We start from the raw sequence: 22,174 nt of genomic DNA on the forward strand, positions 1-22,174 counted from the left end.
AGCTAACACTTACTGGGTACTCATTGTGTGTCAGGTCAGACTGAGCTAAATGATTTCTGAGTATTATGTCATCATTCTCATGATACTTCTACATGGGAGGTGGGATTATTTATACTTTAACAGATGAAGGAACTGCTACCTGGAGAGGTGAAGGAACTTGCCCAAGAATAGACAACTAGGAGGAGCTGGAGTAATGTGTGTTTGCTATTAGATATTTAAACAATGGGAAAATATTACAAAAGACTGCAAACTCCATGACAGCAGGGATATTTGTTTTGTTTATGGCTATATCCCAAGTACTAGAACAGTACCTGGAACATAGGTGCTCAAGAAATATTTTTTCAGTGAATGAATTTGTTGAATGCTAGCCCATAAAGAGAAATATTTAACAGTTTGGTGTCTGTTTTTCTGGACTTTAAAAAATATATACTATATGTTTTTTTAATTTTATTTTTTTGAATAGGCAATACATGGTCCATAAATCAAAATACTATAAAAAGGTATACAGTGAAAAGAAGTGCTCCCACCCCTGCCCCCATTCCCCCCTAATTCAGGTAATCACTTTTTTTAGTTTCTGGTGTTTCCTTCCAGGGTTTCTATATGCAAAAAATACATACCTCCTTTCTTACACAAAATGTATACTGTGCATACTGTTCTGGACCTTGCTTTTTTACTTAGAGTATATGATTTTTTAAACATGCATATGATCATAGTGTACAATAGTGTTTTGTAACTTGCTTTTTTTCTCTTGGCAAAAATATATTGCAGATTTCTATACTTGTTGATACCTTCAGTTTTACCTGAGAAACATTATGGATTATCTGGGGTTAAAGAAATCTGTAGACCAGTAGAGGTTTCAAACTTACATTTGGGAAGTTTAGCCAGCATATTTAAGGCAAGAAAGATTTATGAGTCATAACTGTTTAAAAGCAGAATGCAGTAGGTACTTAAAGATGTTATGATTGCTGATTACACTGAAGAGTCACCTGAAAAGCAAAAGCAGTGAGTACCAAATTGACCAGTTGTATCCTCAAATCAGCTAGCAAAACCAGTAAGTCGGTAAAAAGATCCTGGTTGTTATAACAGCAGAAAACCTAAAATGTCCAGGAATTATTTAGAGATGTCAGGATTTATATGAAGAAAATCATTGAACTTTGTTGAAGGGTATAATACAAGGCTGAATAAGTGTAGACATACCAATTTTATGCCCCATTTTTTTTCTTTTTATTATTTTTATAATTTGGCCAATGTTAGTGACGAGTGATTGTGTTCAGTTTTTTTATCGATACATAATTTGTTAAACATCCTTTTGATTATCTTTTTGTTTCTGTAAAATTTCTAAAGAGGAACTTTGGAATGGGATTTATGGGGTCTTCAGAATATCATCGTCATGACTTTTGATGCATGAACGTACTTCTTAAGAGGTTTTTAAGAGGTTGCACATAGAAACTTGCACAATGGATGATTATTACTGCCTTGAAATAGTCTCAATTTAATAAAAAATACCCATGTAACTTAACTGATATTTACATGTAGATTTTTTTCGAAGGTTGACATAGGGAAAGATAAGGGAAATGATATGCTGGTTCTTAATGAAAAAGGGAATGTCTTTTTGTGGTCTACTAATTTACTGCTTTAAGAAGAGAACCTACTATTAGTTCAGTGGATTGTTAAGTTCTGGAGTAGTGTTAGTTCAGAAGCAATAAAGGATTGGTTGTTAAAGATAAAAAGCAAACCTTAAAACAATAACCTAAAACCAAAAGGAAGGTTCCAGGCAGAGAATTAACATTTATGCAGTTCAGTTTCAGTTTTCTTTTTCTCATACAACAGAGCAAACTATTTCCTGGTTTGTTAATGGAAAGGTGTTATGCTATATCAACTGGAATCTAGCTTTACTTATGAAGGTGTAACCACATAGGTGAAAGATTGATTACTGAGTTTTCTCACACCATATGTTTATCAAATATTCTTATTTGGGTTGGGTTTCTAGAGGGAAATTTCAGCTTGACTTTTCATTTAGAATTTTTCTGTTTGGTTCTAAATCTATAGGGGACATTCAGTACACTTCATTTTTAAAGAATATGTTACTTAACAATAATTCTAGATCCTGGAATTGGATATCTGTCAGATCCCACTGATATCTCCACAGTGTGAAATTAGCAAAAGGATGTAGTTAAATACTCAATCTCGATTTAGACCGAATAATTGTTTTTCTCAGCTGGATACACATTTTCCAGCCTTTTGGTTTTTGCCTGCCTTATGTATTTAGGTGATTATTATTCTACGTTTCTCAAGAAACTGAGGAGTACCTTTTTAGGATTGTTGCTGGAGGCTGTTGGAACATAGACTAGCTTCGAATTTGAGAGTCAGATTGATGGATAAAATATATCTGATGCTGTTACCATTAAATAAATGACTTTTGCTGGTAAAGTAGTATGCTTTTAAAATAATATGAAAAAATTCTGATTTAAAGTTATTTACACTGTAATTGATTTTAGATGTTATATTACTTGCTAATAAGATTTTTTTTTTCTGGGGATAGAAGCTTATAAAAATTTAAAATACGTTTAATTTTCTACATAGCTCCTTCAAGTATGATGGTGAAGGATGAATATGTTCATGACTTTGAGGGACAGCCATCGTTGTCCACTGAAGGACATTCGATTCAAACCATCCAGCATCCACCAAGTAATCGTGCGTCAACAGAGACATACAGCACCCCAGCTCTGTTAGCCCCATCTGAGTCTAATGCTACCAGCACTGCCAACTTTCCCAACATTCCTGTGGCTTCCACAAGTGAGTTCTAGAATCAGATGTAGTCAGCAAGTTGAGTTTTCCTAATCATTGCTTATTTATGTGTAGTCATTTGGGGGGAAACTCCAAGTAAGTAAACATTAAAAGTAACTGTGGTATCTTTCATAGGTAAACAGGTGTTAGACAGGTATGTACAATCGCTTGGAATTTAATGGCTTTGATTAGAATATTGATTCAAATTAGTGATCTGATTTGAACTTTACTATTACATGTAGAAGTAAGTAGCCTCTTAAGCTCTCAGATAGATTTTGGAGAAATATTTAAATAATAAGTAGTTTTGATCCAAGATGTTTATGAAGGTCTGTGTTAATGGAATTGCAACCTTTCTTTTAATCCAGTGTTCTTATTTTGGTTTATCTGGGAGAATATTACCATATAGTAGTTGTCTTATTTTCTCACTGTGCAAAGGGATCTTGACAAATTTGTTATGTATTGCTTAAGATAGACATTAAGTAATTAAGTCAATTTTGATGTAAGCTAACTTCTATATCTCTTTTAAAAATATTTGTCTATATTTTTAAAAAATTAGTCTGTTTCAGAAGGATCCTTCTTTTCTGCCATGTCATAGGAGGCAAAGGGGCTGCTAGGTTTAGGTTTTTTGGGGCCTGATGGTATGACCTGGTTCTGTTACTTATTTTCACAGTAACCAAAGGTTTGATAGTTTGCTGCCTTGCAAATGAAGTAGCTTTTTTTGCTTTTTTTTTTTTTTTTCCAGTTAATCATAGTGCATTGTCTTGGCATGTGTATGGTGTTAGTTGCATGCAATTGCTAAAGGAATTATATGTAAACCTACATCAGAATAGATTTTTGACAGCTCTGGTCTAATACTGTGTTAGTTGCTGCCAAAAGTACCATTATTCTATTTGCTTTACTATCAGATTAGATTCAACATAGAAATTTTGATCTTTGGAATAAATGGGGTACTGATTTCTGTAATTGTGAGTTTTCAAGTGAAGTACACCAAAATTTCCCCTCTTTAATTCATTACACCACTTCAAAGCAATATGTTTTTGGTTTGCTATATAAGAGATGATGGTCTCACTATAGGCAGCATATACTAAATGGGTCATATAGGTTAAGCACTTGAGAACCCAGATCCTTAATCACTTGGTTCTTCTGTTATCTGTCTACTTTTTATTTACCACATTAGGAATATGGTTGATAAACAGTGGGTAGTGATAGAAAATAAAAGAAGGTACATTATAGCCGCTTGAACGTAGATTAGTGCTAGAGCACAGCTACCTACTTCTGTTTATATTATCTGGAGATTGAATTTCTGTACCTTTGTTAATGCTTGCTAAAGTGACTTCATTTTGACTGTTTTATTCCCTAAGGTTGAGTCCTATGCAAAGATTAGAAAAACTGATATAAATGAAATGCAGCTAATTTTATCCTGGTATTTATTGGGTAGATTTTAATAACCAAATACTATAAATACTGTAAGTTTTAGAACTTGTGTCAAAATGGGCCGGGCGCGGTGGCTCAAGCCTGTAATCCCAGCACTTTGGGAGGCCGAGATGGGCGGATCACAAGGTCAGGAGATCGAGACCATCCTGGCTAACACGGTGAAACCCCGTCTCTACTAAAAATACAAAAAACTAGCCGGGCGAGGTGGCAGGCGCCTGTAGTCCCAGCTACTCGGGAGGCTGAGGCAGGAGAATGGCGTGAACCCGGGAGGCGGAGCTTGCAGTGAGCTGAGATCCGGCCACTGTACTCTAGCCTGGGCGGCAGAGCAAGACTCCGTCTCAAAAAAAAAAAAAAAAAAAAACAACTTGTGTCAAAATGTTCCCTTAGATCTCAAAAAGTATATTGATAAAATTAAATGAACAAAAAGAAGTTGAACTAGAATAGAAGATTTGAAAGGCTATTTTACATGAGCTGATATAGTCGTGTTGTTTAACTGTATTTTACATACTTAGAATTGCATAAAGGAAGTATTCAGTATGGATAACTACAATGGGTCACTTTACAATTTATGTTCGTTTGACACCTGAATATTTTAAGGATTTCCTTTTAAATATCTGTAAATTAAAATAATTTATCCTGTGTAGTTAATGACAATTTTTGTAAGTTAGCTAAGAGTATTGCATGTATAATTATTAAAAACACGAACAAAACCATAATTAACCTTTAAAGATAAATTGCAGAATCTGGGGGATGAGTAGGAAGGGAGGTTGCTAAAATGCCATTTTTACAGATAAATAATTTGGGGAGTATTGAAATATTCTCTTTAGGTTTTGGTTTTGTAATTCTTAGCTTTAAGGAAATGTGATATGTAGAGAAAAAAAAATATTCCTTTTCTTTGATAGTTTGAGCAATGGTGACATTTACTGTCTTCCAGATATCTGATTATACTCCCATTTAGAAAAGAATGAGGTGATGCCAGTTATAAATAATTATAAATTTAGTGCTTTCCAAATGGGGTGAACAATTGACTTAATTAATGCTCTTTAAGAAATCAAATTTCCACTTTAAAAAAAAAGCCTTAAAAATGTAGGACAGTAAGCAATATCATAGGATGGTTTTTGAATGGAATAGAAGCCAGGAGAAGTTTGCTTCTCTTGGTATATTGCATACAGAGAGGGCAACTAATTGTGTAAATCTGGGAATATGATGGTGGTGTTGAAAAGAAATGACTCTTGGTTTATAAAAGCTCTTGAAAAAATTGGAAAGTAGAGTGATAGTTTTTTTGTTTGTTTTTAACCAGTAAATGGTATATTGATTGGACAGCAGAGCTAGATCTTTTTAACTTCCTCCTCTTCACCATCACATCCTGTTTAAAATAATTTTCTGCTCTGCTTTTCTCTGTCAAACCCTAGCATTCTGCCATTACTAGTACCAGTGCTGACAATGATTAATTTTTCAGTTTTCAACATTTTCTTGAGCCTGGATTTTTGGGATCCTAATCAGAAAGGTCCAGAGAGAGAAGTGGTTGGAGTGGCCAGGATGAACTGATATACTTCTGAAGAAGTTAATATGATAGGCCAGACATACAGTGGTGTTTTGCTGGCATTTGAAATACGTTTGTGAAGAAATAAGCCACTAAAATTAGCAAGACATTACCTAAAATGGAATAATTTTGAGCTTCTTCAAGTTAAGGTTTGTCTTTATAGATGACTTTAGGTTTTTTTTTAACCTGATAGGCCATGGGTGAGTTACACTTTTTGCCCATCTTTGTAGTTGTGCATTATCAGATAAAATTAGTCCTTCATTTAGTATATGAAATCATAAGTTGACATCTATGAATGTACCATGTTAATGTCTTCTTGTTCCTCTAGGTCAGCCTGCCAGTATACTGGGGGGCAGCCATAGTGAAGGACTGTTGCAGATAGCATCAGGGCCTCAGCCAGGACAGCAGCAGAATGGATTTACTGGTCAGCCAGCTACTTACCATCATAGTATGTACATACTTTAAAAAAATCTTTTAAATAGTTGAGAAAAAAGTAGGCAGCCTTTATAAAAGCAAATTAACCCATGTGGGCCTTAATTTTTAGACAGCACTACCACCTGGACTGGAAGTAGGACTGCACCATACACACCTAATTTGCCTCACCACCAAAACGGCCATCTTCAGCACCACCCGCCTATGCCGCCCCATCCCGGACATTACTGTAAGCTCTTGTTTTTGTTGTAAGGGCTCTTTTTTTTTTCCTTTTTTTTTTTTTTTTTTTTTGGTAGGGCTTTGTTTTCTATTTTTTAAAAATGTTTTTACATCTTTTATTCATCCTGTGATTTTGTTTCATTAAATAGTGCTTTTCAGTAGTTTTTGTAAACAGTAGTGTTTTTCATAGTTATCATACCTTTTTATTTTAGAGGAGTGATGTTCGCTAAATACATTTATTTCTCTGTTGCTAATGTTTCATTAACATCACATTGATTTCCATTCATTTGTTTGTTTACTTTGTATATGTTCTTAGATCTCATCTGTGTCTTGTATATCCACCCATAATGGATTAAAACCCTTTGAGCACTGAGTTCTCAAGGTTTTCCTCAGCGTAGTATTCAGTGTGCTTTGGATAATGTTGAATCTATAGATAACTTTGTGCCGGCATGATTGGGAGGAATACCCTACAGATAGCCTATAGTTTCAGGTAGAATAGGAGCACTGTTCATATGGCTTAGTAAAATCAAGAGTATAACTTTTATATACATTAAATTCCTTCTCGTTATAATATTAATAGTACCAAAGAAAACTTAGAAAATACAGAAAAGTGTAAATAAGAAAAGCAAAATTACCCTGAATCCTGCTACTCAAAAATAGCCACTTCTAATATTTTTGTCATTTTCCTTCCAGTCATATAAACAGGTATATGTAAATTGACAGGGGGCTCCTACTCTATGTGTATTGTATATGTCTTGCTTCTTTTCAGTTATGTTACTATTTTTTCCGTTTCTTAAGAGAATGTAATTTTTAATGGCTGCCTAGGCATAGTGTTTAAGGGTGCTGGGTTTGGACCTTTAACAGGCTTATGTGACCATTGGCAAGTTATTTCACCTCATTAAGCCTCAGGAGCAGTAATACTAGTATCTACCTCAAGGGGTGTTTGTAAGAAGTAAATGTAATAATTTATGTGAGGTGTTTAGCACTGTGTCTTAACACATTACAAGTTTCCAGTTATGTTAGCTACGATTCCATTAAATAAACATCCTTAATTAACGTAAGCACTTGTTTTTAGAATAGACCTAATAGTTTATTATTATACATTGCATTATAAATTGTACTATATTGGATGTTACATAAATAATTCATTTATGATCTGTATTAAATATTGGATGGAAAATTATGTGTAAATTGTGTAATAATAACACTTGGCAGATAGTACTAAAATGTTAGTTATTAAATATCCACAAAAGTGTTAATAGTTTAAGACTATTTGCTTATTGTAAAGTAAACTTTTAAGTTCTTAGACATTGCATAAGCTTGTTTTCAACAATTCCTAACCGATAATAGTTATATTTAAGTAAGATTTACTAAAAGTGTTAGCATTAGACAACTTTTAATAAATAAAAATGGAATTTTTGTTGTCTTTTCTTTAGGGCCTGTTCACAATGAGCTTGCATTCCAGCCTCCCATTTCCAATCATCCTGGTAAGTGTATTTCAAAATCGATTTCCTGTGTTTAGATTTAGTGGTGATTGAAACGTGCAAACACAGGCTTTAATAGAATTATAGGGTCACTTCTCAGATAAGTACAATACTCATCATGACATGAGTTAATCAACAGTATGAATAGCCAATATAGTTACACATAGACTGTCTGTATTTTATTCAGTTTAACTGTCCCCGAAAGAAAAGAACTGTCTTTTCAGCTAAAATGAGAATTACAGAAATGCTGGCTTCAGCATTGAATACATACATATGCAGCAGAATAAAACTAGGTTTCAAAATAGAACAGCTGTAAAACTATAGCTTAAAAAGCCAGGAAAGAATCTTAAGTACATGCTGAAAAGAAAAATAATTCACTCTATTATTCAGGGTCTCTGGTTAACTGGAATTTAGAAACTATTTGATTAAATTGTATACAAAAGAGTAAATAGCTAAATAGCTTTCCTCAGTTCAAAGTTTGTGTATAATTTTTGAAGTTATAGAGATAATAAAACAGAAAACACTTGAAAATGAAATACTGAAAGTCCCTTGTAACACAAACATAGATTTTGAATTTTTTTCTCATCCCTTCATATCTGTTTTTCTTAGCATAAAAGGATGCAAATATATTACTTCAACTAATCACCTTAATTTTTTGGAAACTATAAACTCAATTTTCCTCCTAATTAAAGTAACATTGTTATGAAGAATTATGTTTTTATTTTTACTTGTTTATTTTTGAGACAGGGCCTGGCTCTGTCACCCAAACTGGAGTGCAGTGGCATGATCTCAGCTTACTGAAGCCTTGACCTCCTGGTCTCAAGCAATCCTCTTGCCTCAGCTTCTAGAGTAGCTGGGACTATAGGCAGGCACCACCATGCCTGGCTAATCTTTGTATTTTAGTAGATACAGGGTCTCACCATGTTGCCCAGGCTGGTCTCGAACTCCTGGGCTAAAGCAATCCTTCTGCTAGTAATTTTATTTATTTTTAAATTTTTTGCCGAGGTGGGATCTCGCTATGTTGTCCAGGCTGGTTTTGAACTCCTAGCCTCAAGTGATCCTCCTGCCTTAGCCTCCCAGAGTGCTGGGATTATAGACATGAGCCACCACACCAAGCTTGAAGAATTAAAAAAATTTTTTAAATGATTTTATTTTTCATCTTTGTGGGTACGTAGGAGATGTATATATTTATGGGGCATATGAGATGTTTTGATACAGGCATGTAATGCATGATAAGCACAACATGGAAGATGGGGTATCCATCCCCCTCAAGCATTTATCTTTTGTGTTATAGTCTATACTCTGTTAGTTATTTTAAAGTGTACAGTTAAATTATTGACTACAGTCATCCTGTTGTGCTCTAAAATATTAGACCTTATTCATTCTAACTACCTTTTGTACTATTAACCATCCACACCTTCCCCCAACTCCCTACTACCTTTCCCAGCCTCTGGTAACCATCCTTCTACTCTCTGTCTCCATGGGTTCAATTATTTTGATTTTTAGATCTCACAAATAAAAACATGTGATGTTTGTCTTTCTTTGCCTGGCTTATTTCACTGAACGTAGTGCCTCCAGTTCCATCCATATTGTCGCAAGTGACTGAATCTCATTGTTTTTTATGACTGAACAGTACTCCACTTTTTATATAAAAAGTTTATATAAAAAGTTTTTATATAAAAACTCCATTCTTTATATAAGTCAAGCATAAAGAATTTTAAGCATACCAGAATAGTACAGGAAGTTCCCCTGTTGTACTCATTCCTCAGTTTCAGCTATTATCAGCTAATGACCAAACTTATTTCATTCATACTCTCTTTCTTCATTCTATATTATTTTGAAGCAAATCCTGTATCATAGGTTTATGTGTATCTTAGTATATACTTCCAATAAAGGTTTTTTAAAAACATAAACACAGTGCCCATAATGATTAATTTAAAGGGTAACATACAATTCTTAAATAGGCCCACATAATTTTCTCTGTGTAAATAATGTTCTGTTATTGATTGTGTTGGTTTCAGTTTTTCTTCTAGCTGTTTAAAAAAATAGAAGGGAACATCTTTGTGTTTATAACTTTTCTCATATTTTAGTTCAAGAGATTTATAGAATTTCTAGATCGAAAGGCCATATTACAGTGACATCAGAGTGTGAGAACCAGTGTTACTGTGCTGGCTAGCAGTAGATGTGATAGTTTAATAAACTTTCTGCTGCTTTAAGAGGCAAATATTTGTTCTGGTTACGAGAAAAGTGATGCTAGTGGGGCAGAAGCATTCTTTTAACTATATATTTATTATCTTCTTTAACGGATTTTCTGTGTTATATTGTGTGTTGTGATTTTAAACATTTTTGTAGGTCAAGGGGTCTAGCCTTTTCATAAAACACTTTTTTTGAGAAATGTAATATACAGAAAAGTATATAACACAAATAAGTATATAGTCTAACATCACTAAAACCAGTACTCATGTAACCACTATCCAGATCGAGAACTAAAACATTACAGCATCCCAGAAACCTTCCTACCCCATGAATTTTGTCTCTGTCAAAACCTTCTCTTTCCTTCTGCCCAGAGGTAGCCACTGTCCTGCTTTTTATGGATAAAAAGCACTTTTTTTTAATCTTTCTTTTATTTTTTATTTAAAAAATTTTTTAAATTTATTTTGAGATGAACTCTCGTTCTGTCGCCCAGGCTAGAGTGCAGTGGCGCAATTTGGCTCACTGCAACCTCCACCTCTGAGTTCAAGCCATTCTCCTGCCTCAGCCTCCCGAGTAGCTGGGATTATAGGCACCCGCCACCTTGCCTGGCTAATTTTTGTATTTTTAGTAGAGATAGGGTTTCACCATGTTGTCCAGGCTGGTCTCGAACTCTTGGCCTCAAGTGATCTGCCCCATCGGCCTCCCAAAATGCTGGGATTACAGGCATGAGCCACTGCACCCGGCCCTTTTATGCTCTTTTAAAGTGATGAAGACATCCCTAAACAGTCTAGTAATCTGGCTTTACTTGTTTTTTAAATTATATAAATGGAATTACTGTATCAGGATCTTGATTCGTGTGTGTGAATATATTGTGACAAGAGGGGAAAATCTAGAGTCTGAAGAATGAGAATTTTTGCTGGCTGTCCTTGAGAGTCATTAGTGGCTCCTGGCAATTTAGGGATCTCAGTGTTCATATAGCTTAGTGGGAGGTAGTCTGCAGCAGTGAGGGTAATCAAGGCTCTGAAGAAAGACCTACCCTGGATAGAGTCATAGGTGGGTATAGCGGCGGTGACATTTAGCTAGTCATTTGGACCTCTTCAGTACTTGCCTTTGGACTCTTGGTAGATTTAATTCATTCTTTTCATGGTAGAACTGGTGTTTAGGCCCGACATCTGGTTAGAAAATAGCATTAATCAGTTGAGGCTATGCTTTTATAGTAGTGTGCATTGACATTAAAGCCTCTGTCTTTTTTTTTAAGAAACCGGGTCTCACTATGGGCCTCTGTCTTTGAGTAGAATAAGGAAGTGATTTATTGGTGAGGCTGGTCCTGAAAAGGTCTCTGTCGAGGTAGTTGCCGCAGAGGATTTGCTCTGCATGCACACCTTTAATGGAGTCAGCAGGTAGAACCCAAATGGTCTTTGGCTGTGGATACTAATGGGCCCTTGAGGAGTTCTGTCTCACAACTGTTCCTCTTCATTTCTCCTTTTGTACTGTTTCAAGAATATTGTAACTGATTTCCCTGTTAGGAGAGCTTCCAGTTCTAGTACCCTCCTTCTCAACTGTATCTCTACTGCTACTCAATATTTATTTTAAAATTTGAATCTAGTTATTTCTTTGCTAAAGAACTTATTCCCCTACTCAATGCTTGGCCATAGGATAAAGTCCAAATTCCTTAGCTAGGCAGAAAAGAATCTCTGGTCCTTGTCCTTGTGTGCTTCTCTAGCCTCATCTCTTGAAGCTTTAACCTAGGTATATCATCCCTCTGCTTTTTTCTCGTACTCTATATTAGTTATCTATTCCACAACAAATTACTCCAAAACTTAGCAAATTGAAACAATAACAATTTGTCATATCACTTAGTTTCTATAGGTAGGGATCTACACAAGGCTTAGCTGGGTGGTTTCGGCTCAGGATCTCATGAGGTTGCACTGAAGTTGTCAGCTGGGGCTGCCATCATCTGAAGGCATTTTCAGAGGCTAAAGGATTCACTTTCAGGGTCGTTTACTGACATACCTGACAAGTTAGTGGTCTCGGCGGTCTCGTTGGCAGGAGGCTCCAGTTTCTCTTCTTGTGGATTTCTCTTATAATGTGACAGCTAACGAGTGATCAGGAGAGAGTAAGACAGAGTCTCGGTGTCTTTAAATACTTAGCCTCAGAAGTCACATCATCTTATCTGTAAGAGTCCATGTCCTGTGGGAGGGGCCTACACAAGGATGTGAATATCAGGAGGTGAGAATCATTGGGGGTCATCGTGAATGTTGGCTCCCGTGCTCTCCTATCCTCCCAAATGTGGTGAGCTCTTTGAAAATCCAGCGTAAGTGCACTACTGATGGGAAGCCTTTCCTAATCCTTTTTCCCTGCTACCTAGTACTTTATAATTGTACTAAGTTATAATTACTAGTTTACATGTCCGCTATCCTTGCTTAATGTAGAAAAGAAGCCAAAGTTTAAAACTTTGTGTAGGTATATGGTTAGTGTAGACTCTTATGGTCTGATGAAGCAGTGCTAAAATATTCTACCATAGATTTAGAACTATTTAAACAGGAAATATACATATACCTTTGAATCTTTTATATGTGTAAAAATCAATAATATATAGTAAATTTATTTTGAGAAATTATTTTTGAAGATAGTTACATAAATGTTTTAGGAAATAGATGATATAATTGTAGAAAATGAAAATAAAGATTGGTCATAATTACCTTGGTGTTAAAAGATTTCAGATAGGCAGCATACTTGGTGATTCCATGTGTTGACTTTGGAAAAGTTTAATCACCTCATTTCTTTTTTACCAACTTAATGTTTTTGCTTTTTGTTAAAACTGAGGTGTATTCATCAAATTGAATACTGATTACAAATTAAAGTGAAAGATTTCTTCAGTGTCTGAGGTTATTTTGTTCAGATTCACAAATGGATTCGAAACCCACAAATTTCCAACTTCAGGTGTGTTCTAGACTTTGGAGAGTACCTTTTTGTATTAATAAAAGATTCTCACAGGGCATCTCATCCATATCTGAATAATAAAGGTAATAATTCATAGTGAGTCACTTAGGTGCTTTAAGCAAATCTTTACACTTTATTGGAATGACTTTATTTTTATTTAAAATATTGAAGATAGGCAGAGCACTTTGGCTTACTCCTATAATCCCAGCACTCTCAGAGGCCCAGGCCAGGGGATCGCTTGAGCCCAGGCGTTTGAGACCAGCCTGGGCAACATAACAAGACCCCGTCTCTACACAAAAGTACCAACAAATTAGCCAGACATGGTGGTGTGCACCTGTAGTCCCGGCTACTCTAGAGGCTGAGGTGAGAGAAGCACTTGAGTTGGGGAGATCAAGGTTGGGTGAGCCATGATTGCACCATTGCATTCCAGCCTGCATCTCAAAAACAAATACGTAAAAATTCCGAAAACAAAAAATTGAAGACAATACCTTGGAGACCTAAATCTTTCATTATAATTTAACAGCATTTATTTGATAAGACGGTACTTTATAATTTCCCTGTTACAAAAAGTATTTAGATAAGTTTTTTCATTGTAAACAATTTTTTTGTTAACTCAGTCTTTTAAAACCTTTTCTTTGGCCAGTGATGAACAGTTTTGGGCTTCATGAGACTGGCTTAACTTCACTAATTTAGGAGCAAAAAAATAAAAATATCAAAGTTAGCTCATAACTGTCTTACTCCCTTTCAAATGAGTTGGGGCATTCAGAAAGCCCATTCTGTGCTGAATAATTCCGGCCTTCTGTTGATGCTAGTCTTGAGAACTGCGGAGTTGTCATTATATGGCATTAGTCCTTGCGGGCAAAAGCTTAAAGAGATTCTAGAAAAGTTTAATAGTTGTTTCCTATTACTTTCCCCTGTTTTTAAAATAAGAATGATCCCTTCTGACTGATTAGCAAATTGAGAGTGGAGTAAAAAAGTTTTTCACATAGTGCTTTGTATCTCAGTACTGTCAGATTTGCTGGGACTCATTTAGATGAGCTCTAGCCTTCTCTGTCCTCCTAAGTGGTAGCCCACTTACCTTTGCATTCCTAGGCCTTTTTAAGTCACTGATCGGTAGTGCAACTCTCCTATGCTAGTTTCTTTTTATTCTCAAGTCTCTTAAAACGTGTCTTCCTAGTACTAGCATGTCAACTCAAACTAAACAACCTGTTCAGAGTGCAGCTTTAGATAACCATTGTTGTTTTATGGTGTCTGAACTATTAAGACAAACAAAAACAGTTACTTTAGTGAGTAGGAAATAATGGAGTAAGGTTTAGGTGCAGTTGCAAATGTTGTAAATAATGATGATAAGAGTACATTTTTCAGGCCCGGTGTGGTGGCTCACACCTGTAATCCCAACACATAGGGAGGACAAGGCAGGAGGATCACTTGAGCCCAGAAATTCAAGACCAGCTTGGGTATCTTAGGGAGACCCAACCCCATGTCTACAAAAAATTTAAAAAATTAGCCACGCATGGTGGCCTGCACCTGTATCCCCAGCTACTTGGAAGGCTGAGGTGAGAGGATAGCTTGGGCCCGGGATAGCTTAGGATAGCTTGGACTGCAATGAGCTGTAATCGTGCCATTGTACTCTAGCTTGGGCAAGAGAGTGAGACTCCCATCTCCCCCCTCCTCCCAAAAAACATATTTTTCTTAACCATAGAGGCTATAAAATTCCCATTTACCCCCCATCCCCCGAATTGACTCTCACAGAAAAAACGTTGCTTACCATGGAACTTTGCTGCTGGTTAGTATCTTTCAGTATAAACCAGGAAATGTATGTACTTGGACCTTTTTTTTTTTTTGAGACAGAGTCTCACTCTGTTGCCAGACTAGAGTGCAGTGGCACCATCTTGGCTCACTGCAAACTCCACCTCCCAGGTTCAGCTGATTCTCCTGCCTCAGCCTCCCGAGTAGCTGGGACCACAGGTGTGTGCCACCATGCCCAGCTAATTTTTATATTTTTAGTAGAGACGGGGTTTTGCCATGTTGGCCAGGATGATCACCATCTCTTGACCTCGTGATCGGCCCGCCTTGGCCTCCCAAAGTGCTGGGATTACAGGTGTGATCCACCACGCCTGGCCCTCATTTTCTTCTTACCTAGTATTATAAATATTTGTTTATAACTAAATTTAACATTTGGACTGATTGTGTAAAGACAACTTTTAAGTGCTGTTACTGTTTTTTTGCTGTGTTTTTTTTTTTTGGCCGCCAAAACATTGGGTGATTGATGTCTTAGACAATCTCTGTAGTTTTGGTTTAACCAGTATACCTATCAGTTGTTCGCTGAAGCTTCTTGTCCATAGCATAATGTGATATCTTCACATTACATTTTCTATAGATAATAATTTTTTTTTTTTTTTTTAATTTTTGAGATGGGGTCTCTGTGGCCTGGGCTGGAGTGCGGTGGCACTCTCATGGCTCACTGCCATCCCGACCTCCCAGACTTAGGTGATTCTCCTATCTCAGCCTCCTGTAGCTGGGACTACAGATGTACACAACCATGCCCAGCCAATTTTTCTATTTTTCGTAGAGGCGAGGTTTCACTATGTTGCCCAGGCTGGCCTTCCTCCTGGGCTCAAGTGATCTGCCCATTTTGGCCTCCCAAAGTGCTGGGATTATAGGCATGAGCCACCATGCCCGGCTGAAAATAATTACATAAATACTTCAAAACTGGCTTTTTAAGAAGACAGTGAAGACACTTAGTGTATCACTGGTTTTTGTGTTCTAATCATAATGAAATATATTTAAACAAATACTTATCTTTGTGACGAGTTCATTAGCGTGACATGGCAAAACATTTGAGTTTTTAAGTTTTTGAATTATCCAATCTTCATGTGATCTGTTTTGGTAACTCCTCATTGGAAAGTACTTTATTGCTTGGCAGCATTTCGAAAAGTAATTAGGGTACATAGCTTTTACAAGCTGTTTTCTTTTTAAAAAATTTTAAGCATCAATCATACTTCATTCTAGGTTATTTTTTTCCCCCCATAAGATCTGGGTTTCTTTTTTGTCATTCTAAGTAACTTTGTCGAAAGTAAGATTGTTGAAAGTTTTGTTGCTTCAAATTCTAGTTTAAAGTTCATAAATAGCATATTGAGATACAGATAAATCTTTCTTTTAAATATGTCGAACCCATTTCCACCCTAGGGTCTTTGCTTTTGCTTCCTCTCTGAAATCTGTTTACAGTCTTCACATAGATAAAAGGTTATTCAGATCTCATCTTTTCAGATAGGATGTCCCCTACCATCCAGTCTGAAGTGTTCTTTCCAGTCATCTGCTGTTCCATGCCCTGTTTTATTTTCTTCACAGTGTTCATCGTTACCTGAGTTATTTTATTTGTTAGCTTATTTGTCTGCCCCTGCACCTCTGTGAGAACGGGGACTGTAGCTGTTTTGTTTCCTACTGTGTATGCAGTGCCCAGAAAGATCCCTAGATACTCTGTAGATGTCTGTTAAATGAGTTAAAACAGGAAAGCCAAATAATTTTTATGTATTTGGGCTTGATGTAATAATTATTGTATACAAATAAAAATTAGAAATACTTGATCAGTTGTCTTTGCAAACCAAAGTAGCACCTCTTTTTTTCCCCCAATTATTTAAAATTGTATATTGCTGTTCAAATGAATACACTAAATACGTCTTCAAAGTTAAAATTATGGTAGTTAACATGACCTGACTTCACTAAAAATGTCTTTTGCTATGGCATAGATGGGACAAATGACCTACTATCCAAGAGACAATTGAGAATCTGTGTGTACAACAACTGTGCGATTAGAGTATAATTAACCTTAACTCAGGGATGGGATAGCTGATTTGCTTGTGCACTTTCTCTCAATTAGGGAATCTATAAAAACATGTCATGAATCGATGTTATTCAAGGACAGTTCCCTGGAATACATCTTAGAGTCAGTGTGTTTTTAAAAAATGAAAGTTGAGGCTACATAGAGAATATGAGTAGTCAAATGAAACATCATGGTAAAATAATTTATTTTAGATTCTGATTATATCTGTTTCTTTAAATTCTCAGTTGACCTGGTCCTTTGAGGTAAGAACCAAATTCCAGATTTTAAAAAATGACTTTTAGAACTTGAGGATAAGTGGTAATTAGAAATTAAAAAAAAAAAAACAAAATGACTTTAGGGTTTTAAGAACAGTGCTAGGTACTCAGCTAGAAAATAGAAGACATGGAAATTCCTACTTTTTAATGCATTATGTTATTTTAATCCAGTTGTTTTGGGGGCATTACATTTCCTCTCCCCTTCCTTCACCCTTTCTTTTAGGAAAAGCTTTGTGTTGTGGAGTGCAAGTGAAAGCCTTATACCTTTCTCTCATGGGAGGATGTTCTTTCCCATTTATTTCCTATAGCTCCTGAGTATTGGTGTTCCATTGCTTACTTTGAAATGGATGTTCAGGTAGGAGAGACATTTAAGGTTCCTTCAAGCTGCCCTATTGTTACTGTTGATGGATACGTGGACCCTTCTGGAGGAGATCGCTTTTGTTTGGGTCAACTCTCCAATGTCCACAGGACAGAAGCCATTGAGAGAGCAAGGTATTGATTGTATAGTCAGATAGTTACTTTAAAAATTTAGCATAATACATTGTCTTTTATTCAAAGTTATGTTTCCCCGTTTACATTGTATGTGTTCTTAAATATAAATAAAGGAATAAAGGTCATGTTGAAAATTCAGAATTTGTAAGCACTCCATCTTCATTGTCGATGTTTTTGTTGTGTAACATATAATGATAAAAGATAGCCTTTTTTATGTTAGTAGATTTCTGTTTCAAATAGTAAGTATACCTTTTGGAATTCAATTTGAAAATTTTGTTTTCTGTGATCATACATTTCTACAAATTACTGAAAGGAAGTAATATTAAATGAGAACATGTTTCTGAAAGTTTTAGTTACAATGTTAAAAGCATTGGTAATAAAAGGGAAATGGTTAAGTAAATTATGATAAATTTTTCATTTTTTATATAGTCATTAAAATGTTTAAAAGTTTGTATAATGAAGCTGGGTGCGGTGGCTCACGCCTGTAATCCCAGCACTTTGGGAAGCGCACTTGAGGTCAGGAGTTCGAGACCAGCCTGGCCAACATGGTGAAACCTTATCTCTATTAAAAATACAAAAATTAGCCGTATGTGGTGGTGCATACCTGTAATCCCAGCTACTCGGGAGGCTGAGACAGGAGTATTGCTTGAACCCGGGAAGCGGAGGTTGCAGTGACCTGAGATCATGCCACTGCACCCCAGCCTGGGCGACAGAGTGAGACTCCGTTTCAAAAAAAAAAGTTTATATAATGAAATAGAAATGCTTACAATGAAATACTACAGGAACATACCATTTTAGCTACTGTATGATCTCAGCTTTTTAAGGATGTGTGTGCTAAAGAACATAATCTTGGCCCTATCACTTGCTGTGTGACTTTGGCAAATTACCTAACCACTAAGCCACTTCTGGCTAATAGAGTTTTCTGTGATGAAGAAAATGATTTATATTTGCACTGCCCAGTTCAGTAGCCACTAGCCACATGTAGCTATTGAGCACTTAAATTATAGCTCACTTGATTGACTAATAGGATTTCTAATTAGTTTTAATTTAATTTAAATAGTCACATGTGGCTAGTGGCTATCAATTTGGACAGTATGCCTTAGTTTCCTTATCTAAAAAAATAGTAATAGTACTTATTGAGTTGTAAGGGTTTAATGAGAATTCATACTACATGCTCCTGACACATAGTAAGCGTTGTATATATGTGCGTCATTATTAGATATGAACAGGAAAAGAAAGAAGGAAATATACAAAAATGTTATTAATAGCTATCTTTTGGTTTTGTATGATCATTTTTAATTTTTCAATATTAAGCATGCTATACAGTCTGAACTAAAATTTAATTTTAAATATTTATCAAGATAAAATGTAATTTCTTTTTTCTTCCTAAGGTTGCACATAGGCAAAGGTGTGCAGTTGGAATGTAAAGGTGAAGGTGATGTTTGGGTCAGGTGCCTTAGCGACCACGCGGTCTTTGTACAGAGTTACTACTTAGACAGAGAAGCTGGGCGTGCACCTGGAGATGCTGTTCATAAGATCTACCCAAGTGCGTATATAAAGGTTAGTTACAATTTTATTTGAATAGTATAGACTTAAAGCTCTATTTGTTGTCAAAAGAATTGAAATCCAGGTGGAAGGAATGGAAAAATGTTTGTTTTAAGTATAAAGCACATTTTCGGAGGGCATTTATTGACATGATCAGTAATCTAGTTTGGTGGTTGCCAGTTTGTTACATGTTTTATTTTTTATTTTATTTATTATTTATTTTTGAGACAGAGTCTTGCTGTCTTCGCCCAGGCTGGAGTGCAGTGGTGTGATCTTGGCTCACTGCAACCTGCGCCTCCCAGGTTCAAGCAATTCTTGTGCTTCAGCCTCCCAAGTAGCTGGGATCACAGGCACATGCCACTGTGCCTGGCTAATTTTTGTATTTTTAGTAGAGACGGGGTTTCACCATGTTGGCCAGGCTGGTCTCGAACGCCTGACCTCAAGTGATCCTCCTGACTTGGCCTCCCAAAGTGCTGGGATTACAGGCGTGAGCCCCTGCGCCAGGCCTGTTACATGTTTTATAGTAATACAAAGGCTCTTGAAAATACTGAGTGAAATTTCCAAAGTTGTATTCCTTTAACTTGAAATTTGTAAGAATCAGACTCTGGACTTTCATCTTAGCCAGTCTTCAGGATTTTATGGAAGGGAATTCTAAAATTAATAGCTTTTCAAATTAAGAACCTGATAAGCCTGAAATATTTTTCACTAGTTATTATATGTTCAACCTATTTGAATTTTACTTTATAATATAACCTGTTTTTGAAAGAGAAAGATAGTTGTAATTAGATAGCTTAAATATATTTTTAATTTTGCATCATCCTCAGCATTTTCATTGTCAGTGATTGTAAATTGGTGGAATTAACTGTATCTCATAACTTATTCCCAGGAGGTTGCTTAGGGTAAAAATAATATAGCCCCATAGCATCTATAAAAATGGAATTGCCTGATTGCCTTGCAACAGCAAACCCAGTTTCTCATTTCCAGTTATGGTTCAGTTAAAGAATATTGGAATTTTTTTATATGACACTTTAAAACATACCAAGTATAGAGAAAATAATAAACCACCTGTACGTATCATCTAGCTTCAACGATTATCAGCATTTTACCAATCTTTAATGTGTTTCTCCCCCAACTTTTTTTTCCTGGCATTGTTGAAAGCCAATTTCAAACAGCATAGTCACTCATAAAATATTTCTGTGTGAGTAACTTATAAAATACGCCTGTGTGACTCACAAATCTATACAGACTTCTGAAAAACATAATCTCTGTGCTGTTTATTAAAATTAATAAAATTAGCATCAATTCCCTGTTAAAATTTTCAACAATAGAGCATTAGTTATAGTTTTAGTCTGTTAGAACAATAGAGTAAAACAACAAAATATTATATTTATTGATAAGATATCCATGGTATAGAGAAGTTAGTTATTAAACAGTACATAAGGCCTGATTCAGTGGCTCATGCCTGTAATCTTAGTACTTTGGGAGGCCGAGGTTGGAGGATTGCTTGAGGCCAGGAGTTTAAGACCAACATGAGCCACAAAGTGATACCCCCCATCTTTACAAAAAAATTAAAAAATCAGCTGGGTGTGGTGGTGCATGCCTGTAGTTTTAGCTACTTGGGAGACTGAGATGGGGGTATTGCTTGAGCCCAGGAGTTCAAGACGGCGGAGAGCCATGATCATGCCACTGTTCTCCAGACTAGGTGATAGAGTGAGACCCTTTCTCAAAAATAAATAAATAAGTAAATAGACAATACATAGACTATGATCCCATTTTTGTTAAATGATGTCATGGTCTTTGTATTTGTTTATACGGACCCATAAGTCTAGAGTGGCATGTATAATGCAGTTGTCTCTGTGAGGTAGAAATTATTTGTATTTTGCAGTTTTTTTCCACAAGGAATTTTTATATTGATTATTTATGCTTTATTATTATTATTATTATTTTTGAGACAGAGTCTTGCTCTGTCGCCCAGGCTGGTGTGCAGTGTTGCCATCTTGGCTTACTGCAACCTCTGCTTCCAGGGTTTAAGGGATTCTCGTGCCTTAGCCTCTCTGGTTGCTGGGATTACAGGTGTGCACTACCACGCCTGGCTAATTTTTGTATTTTTAGTAGAGACGGGGTTTCACCATGTTGGCCAGGCTAGTCTCGAACTCCTGATCTCAAGTGATCCGCCCAACTCAGCTCCAAAAGTGCAAGGATTAGAGGTGTGAGCCATTACGCCTAACCTGTTGTTATTATTTTTTAATGGCTTTGGATTTCCTTATATGTTTTGTAGTCCATTTTGTATTTGTTGGCCAAGGTTGTTTTGAGAGAATTCACTCATTTTATTTTTTATTTTTTCTTCCTGTCATTGCTTCACCCCATGTGGCAATTTTGCTTTACCCTGGCATCTGGGATTCACATCTCAGAACCAAATCTTATGAATTTAGGAAGTAAATTAGGGGGATTTTGTCTCCTGAGGAAATTGGGTTCCATTCTGCAGGTATGCTTGGGGCCTAATTCCCGATTGCCTAGATTTCTCTGAAACTTATTCCTGCCATGGGCAAGTATTTTATTCCTAGGTGTACTTCTGAATTGGCTGTATTTTGCCAGTACTTGATTTATGGGCAGGTGCCCAGTTGTAGCCCCCAGAGAGTTTGACTATTGTCTCTCTCCATATTATTCCAAGAAGTCAAATTCCTGTCCCCTGCCCTTTGTTTATGGTCTTGGTACCCCTAGTACCTCCTATCTTTAGTCTCTGCTCTCCACTGTGGGTTTTATTTATCATCAGTTTGGATGTATGGATTGTTTCTGTATGAATTCCATGATCAGTTTGGAGAGGATAACTATTTTAAATAGTTTTTCTGTTATTTGTATGTGGTTGGAGCAGAGAGAGAAGGTGATTACGTATACCCACTTACCCATCTTGACTGAGAAGACTCTTATGTTACTTACGTAATTTAAAATGACTGGATAGAGAACTACAGTGTTGAATATATACTGTGTGCCAGATAGTATTTAT

At 36.1% G+C, this 22,174-nt stretch overlaps 1 protein-coding gene across 3 annotated transcripts in view; it reads left to right on the forward strand.

Annotated features, from left to right (window-relative positions):
• The window catches only part of SMAD4 (SMAD family member 4), a 110,986-nt gene that overhangs the window by 72,580 nt on the left and 16,232 nt on the right, over positions 1-22,174 (forward strand). For all 3 annotated transcript variants that reach the window (XR_640505.4, XM_009192754.3, XM_003914385.5), the window contains exons 5-10: positions 2,584-2,796; positions 6,093-6,212; positions 6,309-6,425; positions 7,852-7,902; positions 17,442-17,625; positions 19,017-19,185. Coding sequence is in view for 2 of the 3 variants with exons in the window: in XM_009192754.3 (XP_009191018.1) it covers positions 2,584-2,796; positions 6,093-6,212; positions 6,309-6,425; positions 7,852-7,902; positions 17,442-17,625; positions 19,017-19,185 (854 nt within the window). In the remaining variant the exon portion in view is untranslated. The remainder of the gene's footprint in view (positions 1-2,583; positions 2,797-6,092; positions 6,213-6,308; positions 6,426-7,851; positions 7,903-17,441; positions 17,626-19,016; positions 19,186-22,174) is intronic.

The sequence above is a fragment of the Papio anubis genome, chromosome 19 (genome assembly GCF_008728515.1).
Source record: "Papio anubis isolate 15944 chromosome 19, Panubis1.0, whole genome shotgun sequence".
In the NCBI taxonomy this organism is placed as follows: domain Eukaryota; kingdom Metazoa; phylum Chordata; class Mammalia; order Primates; family Cercopithecidae; genus Papio; species Papio anubis.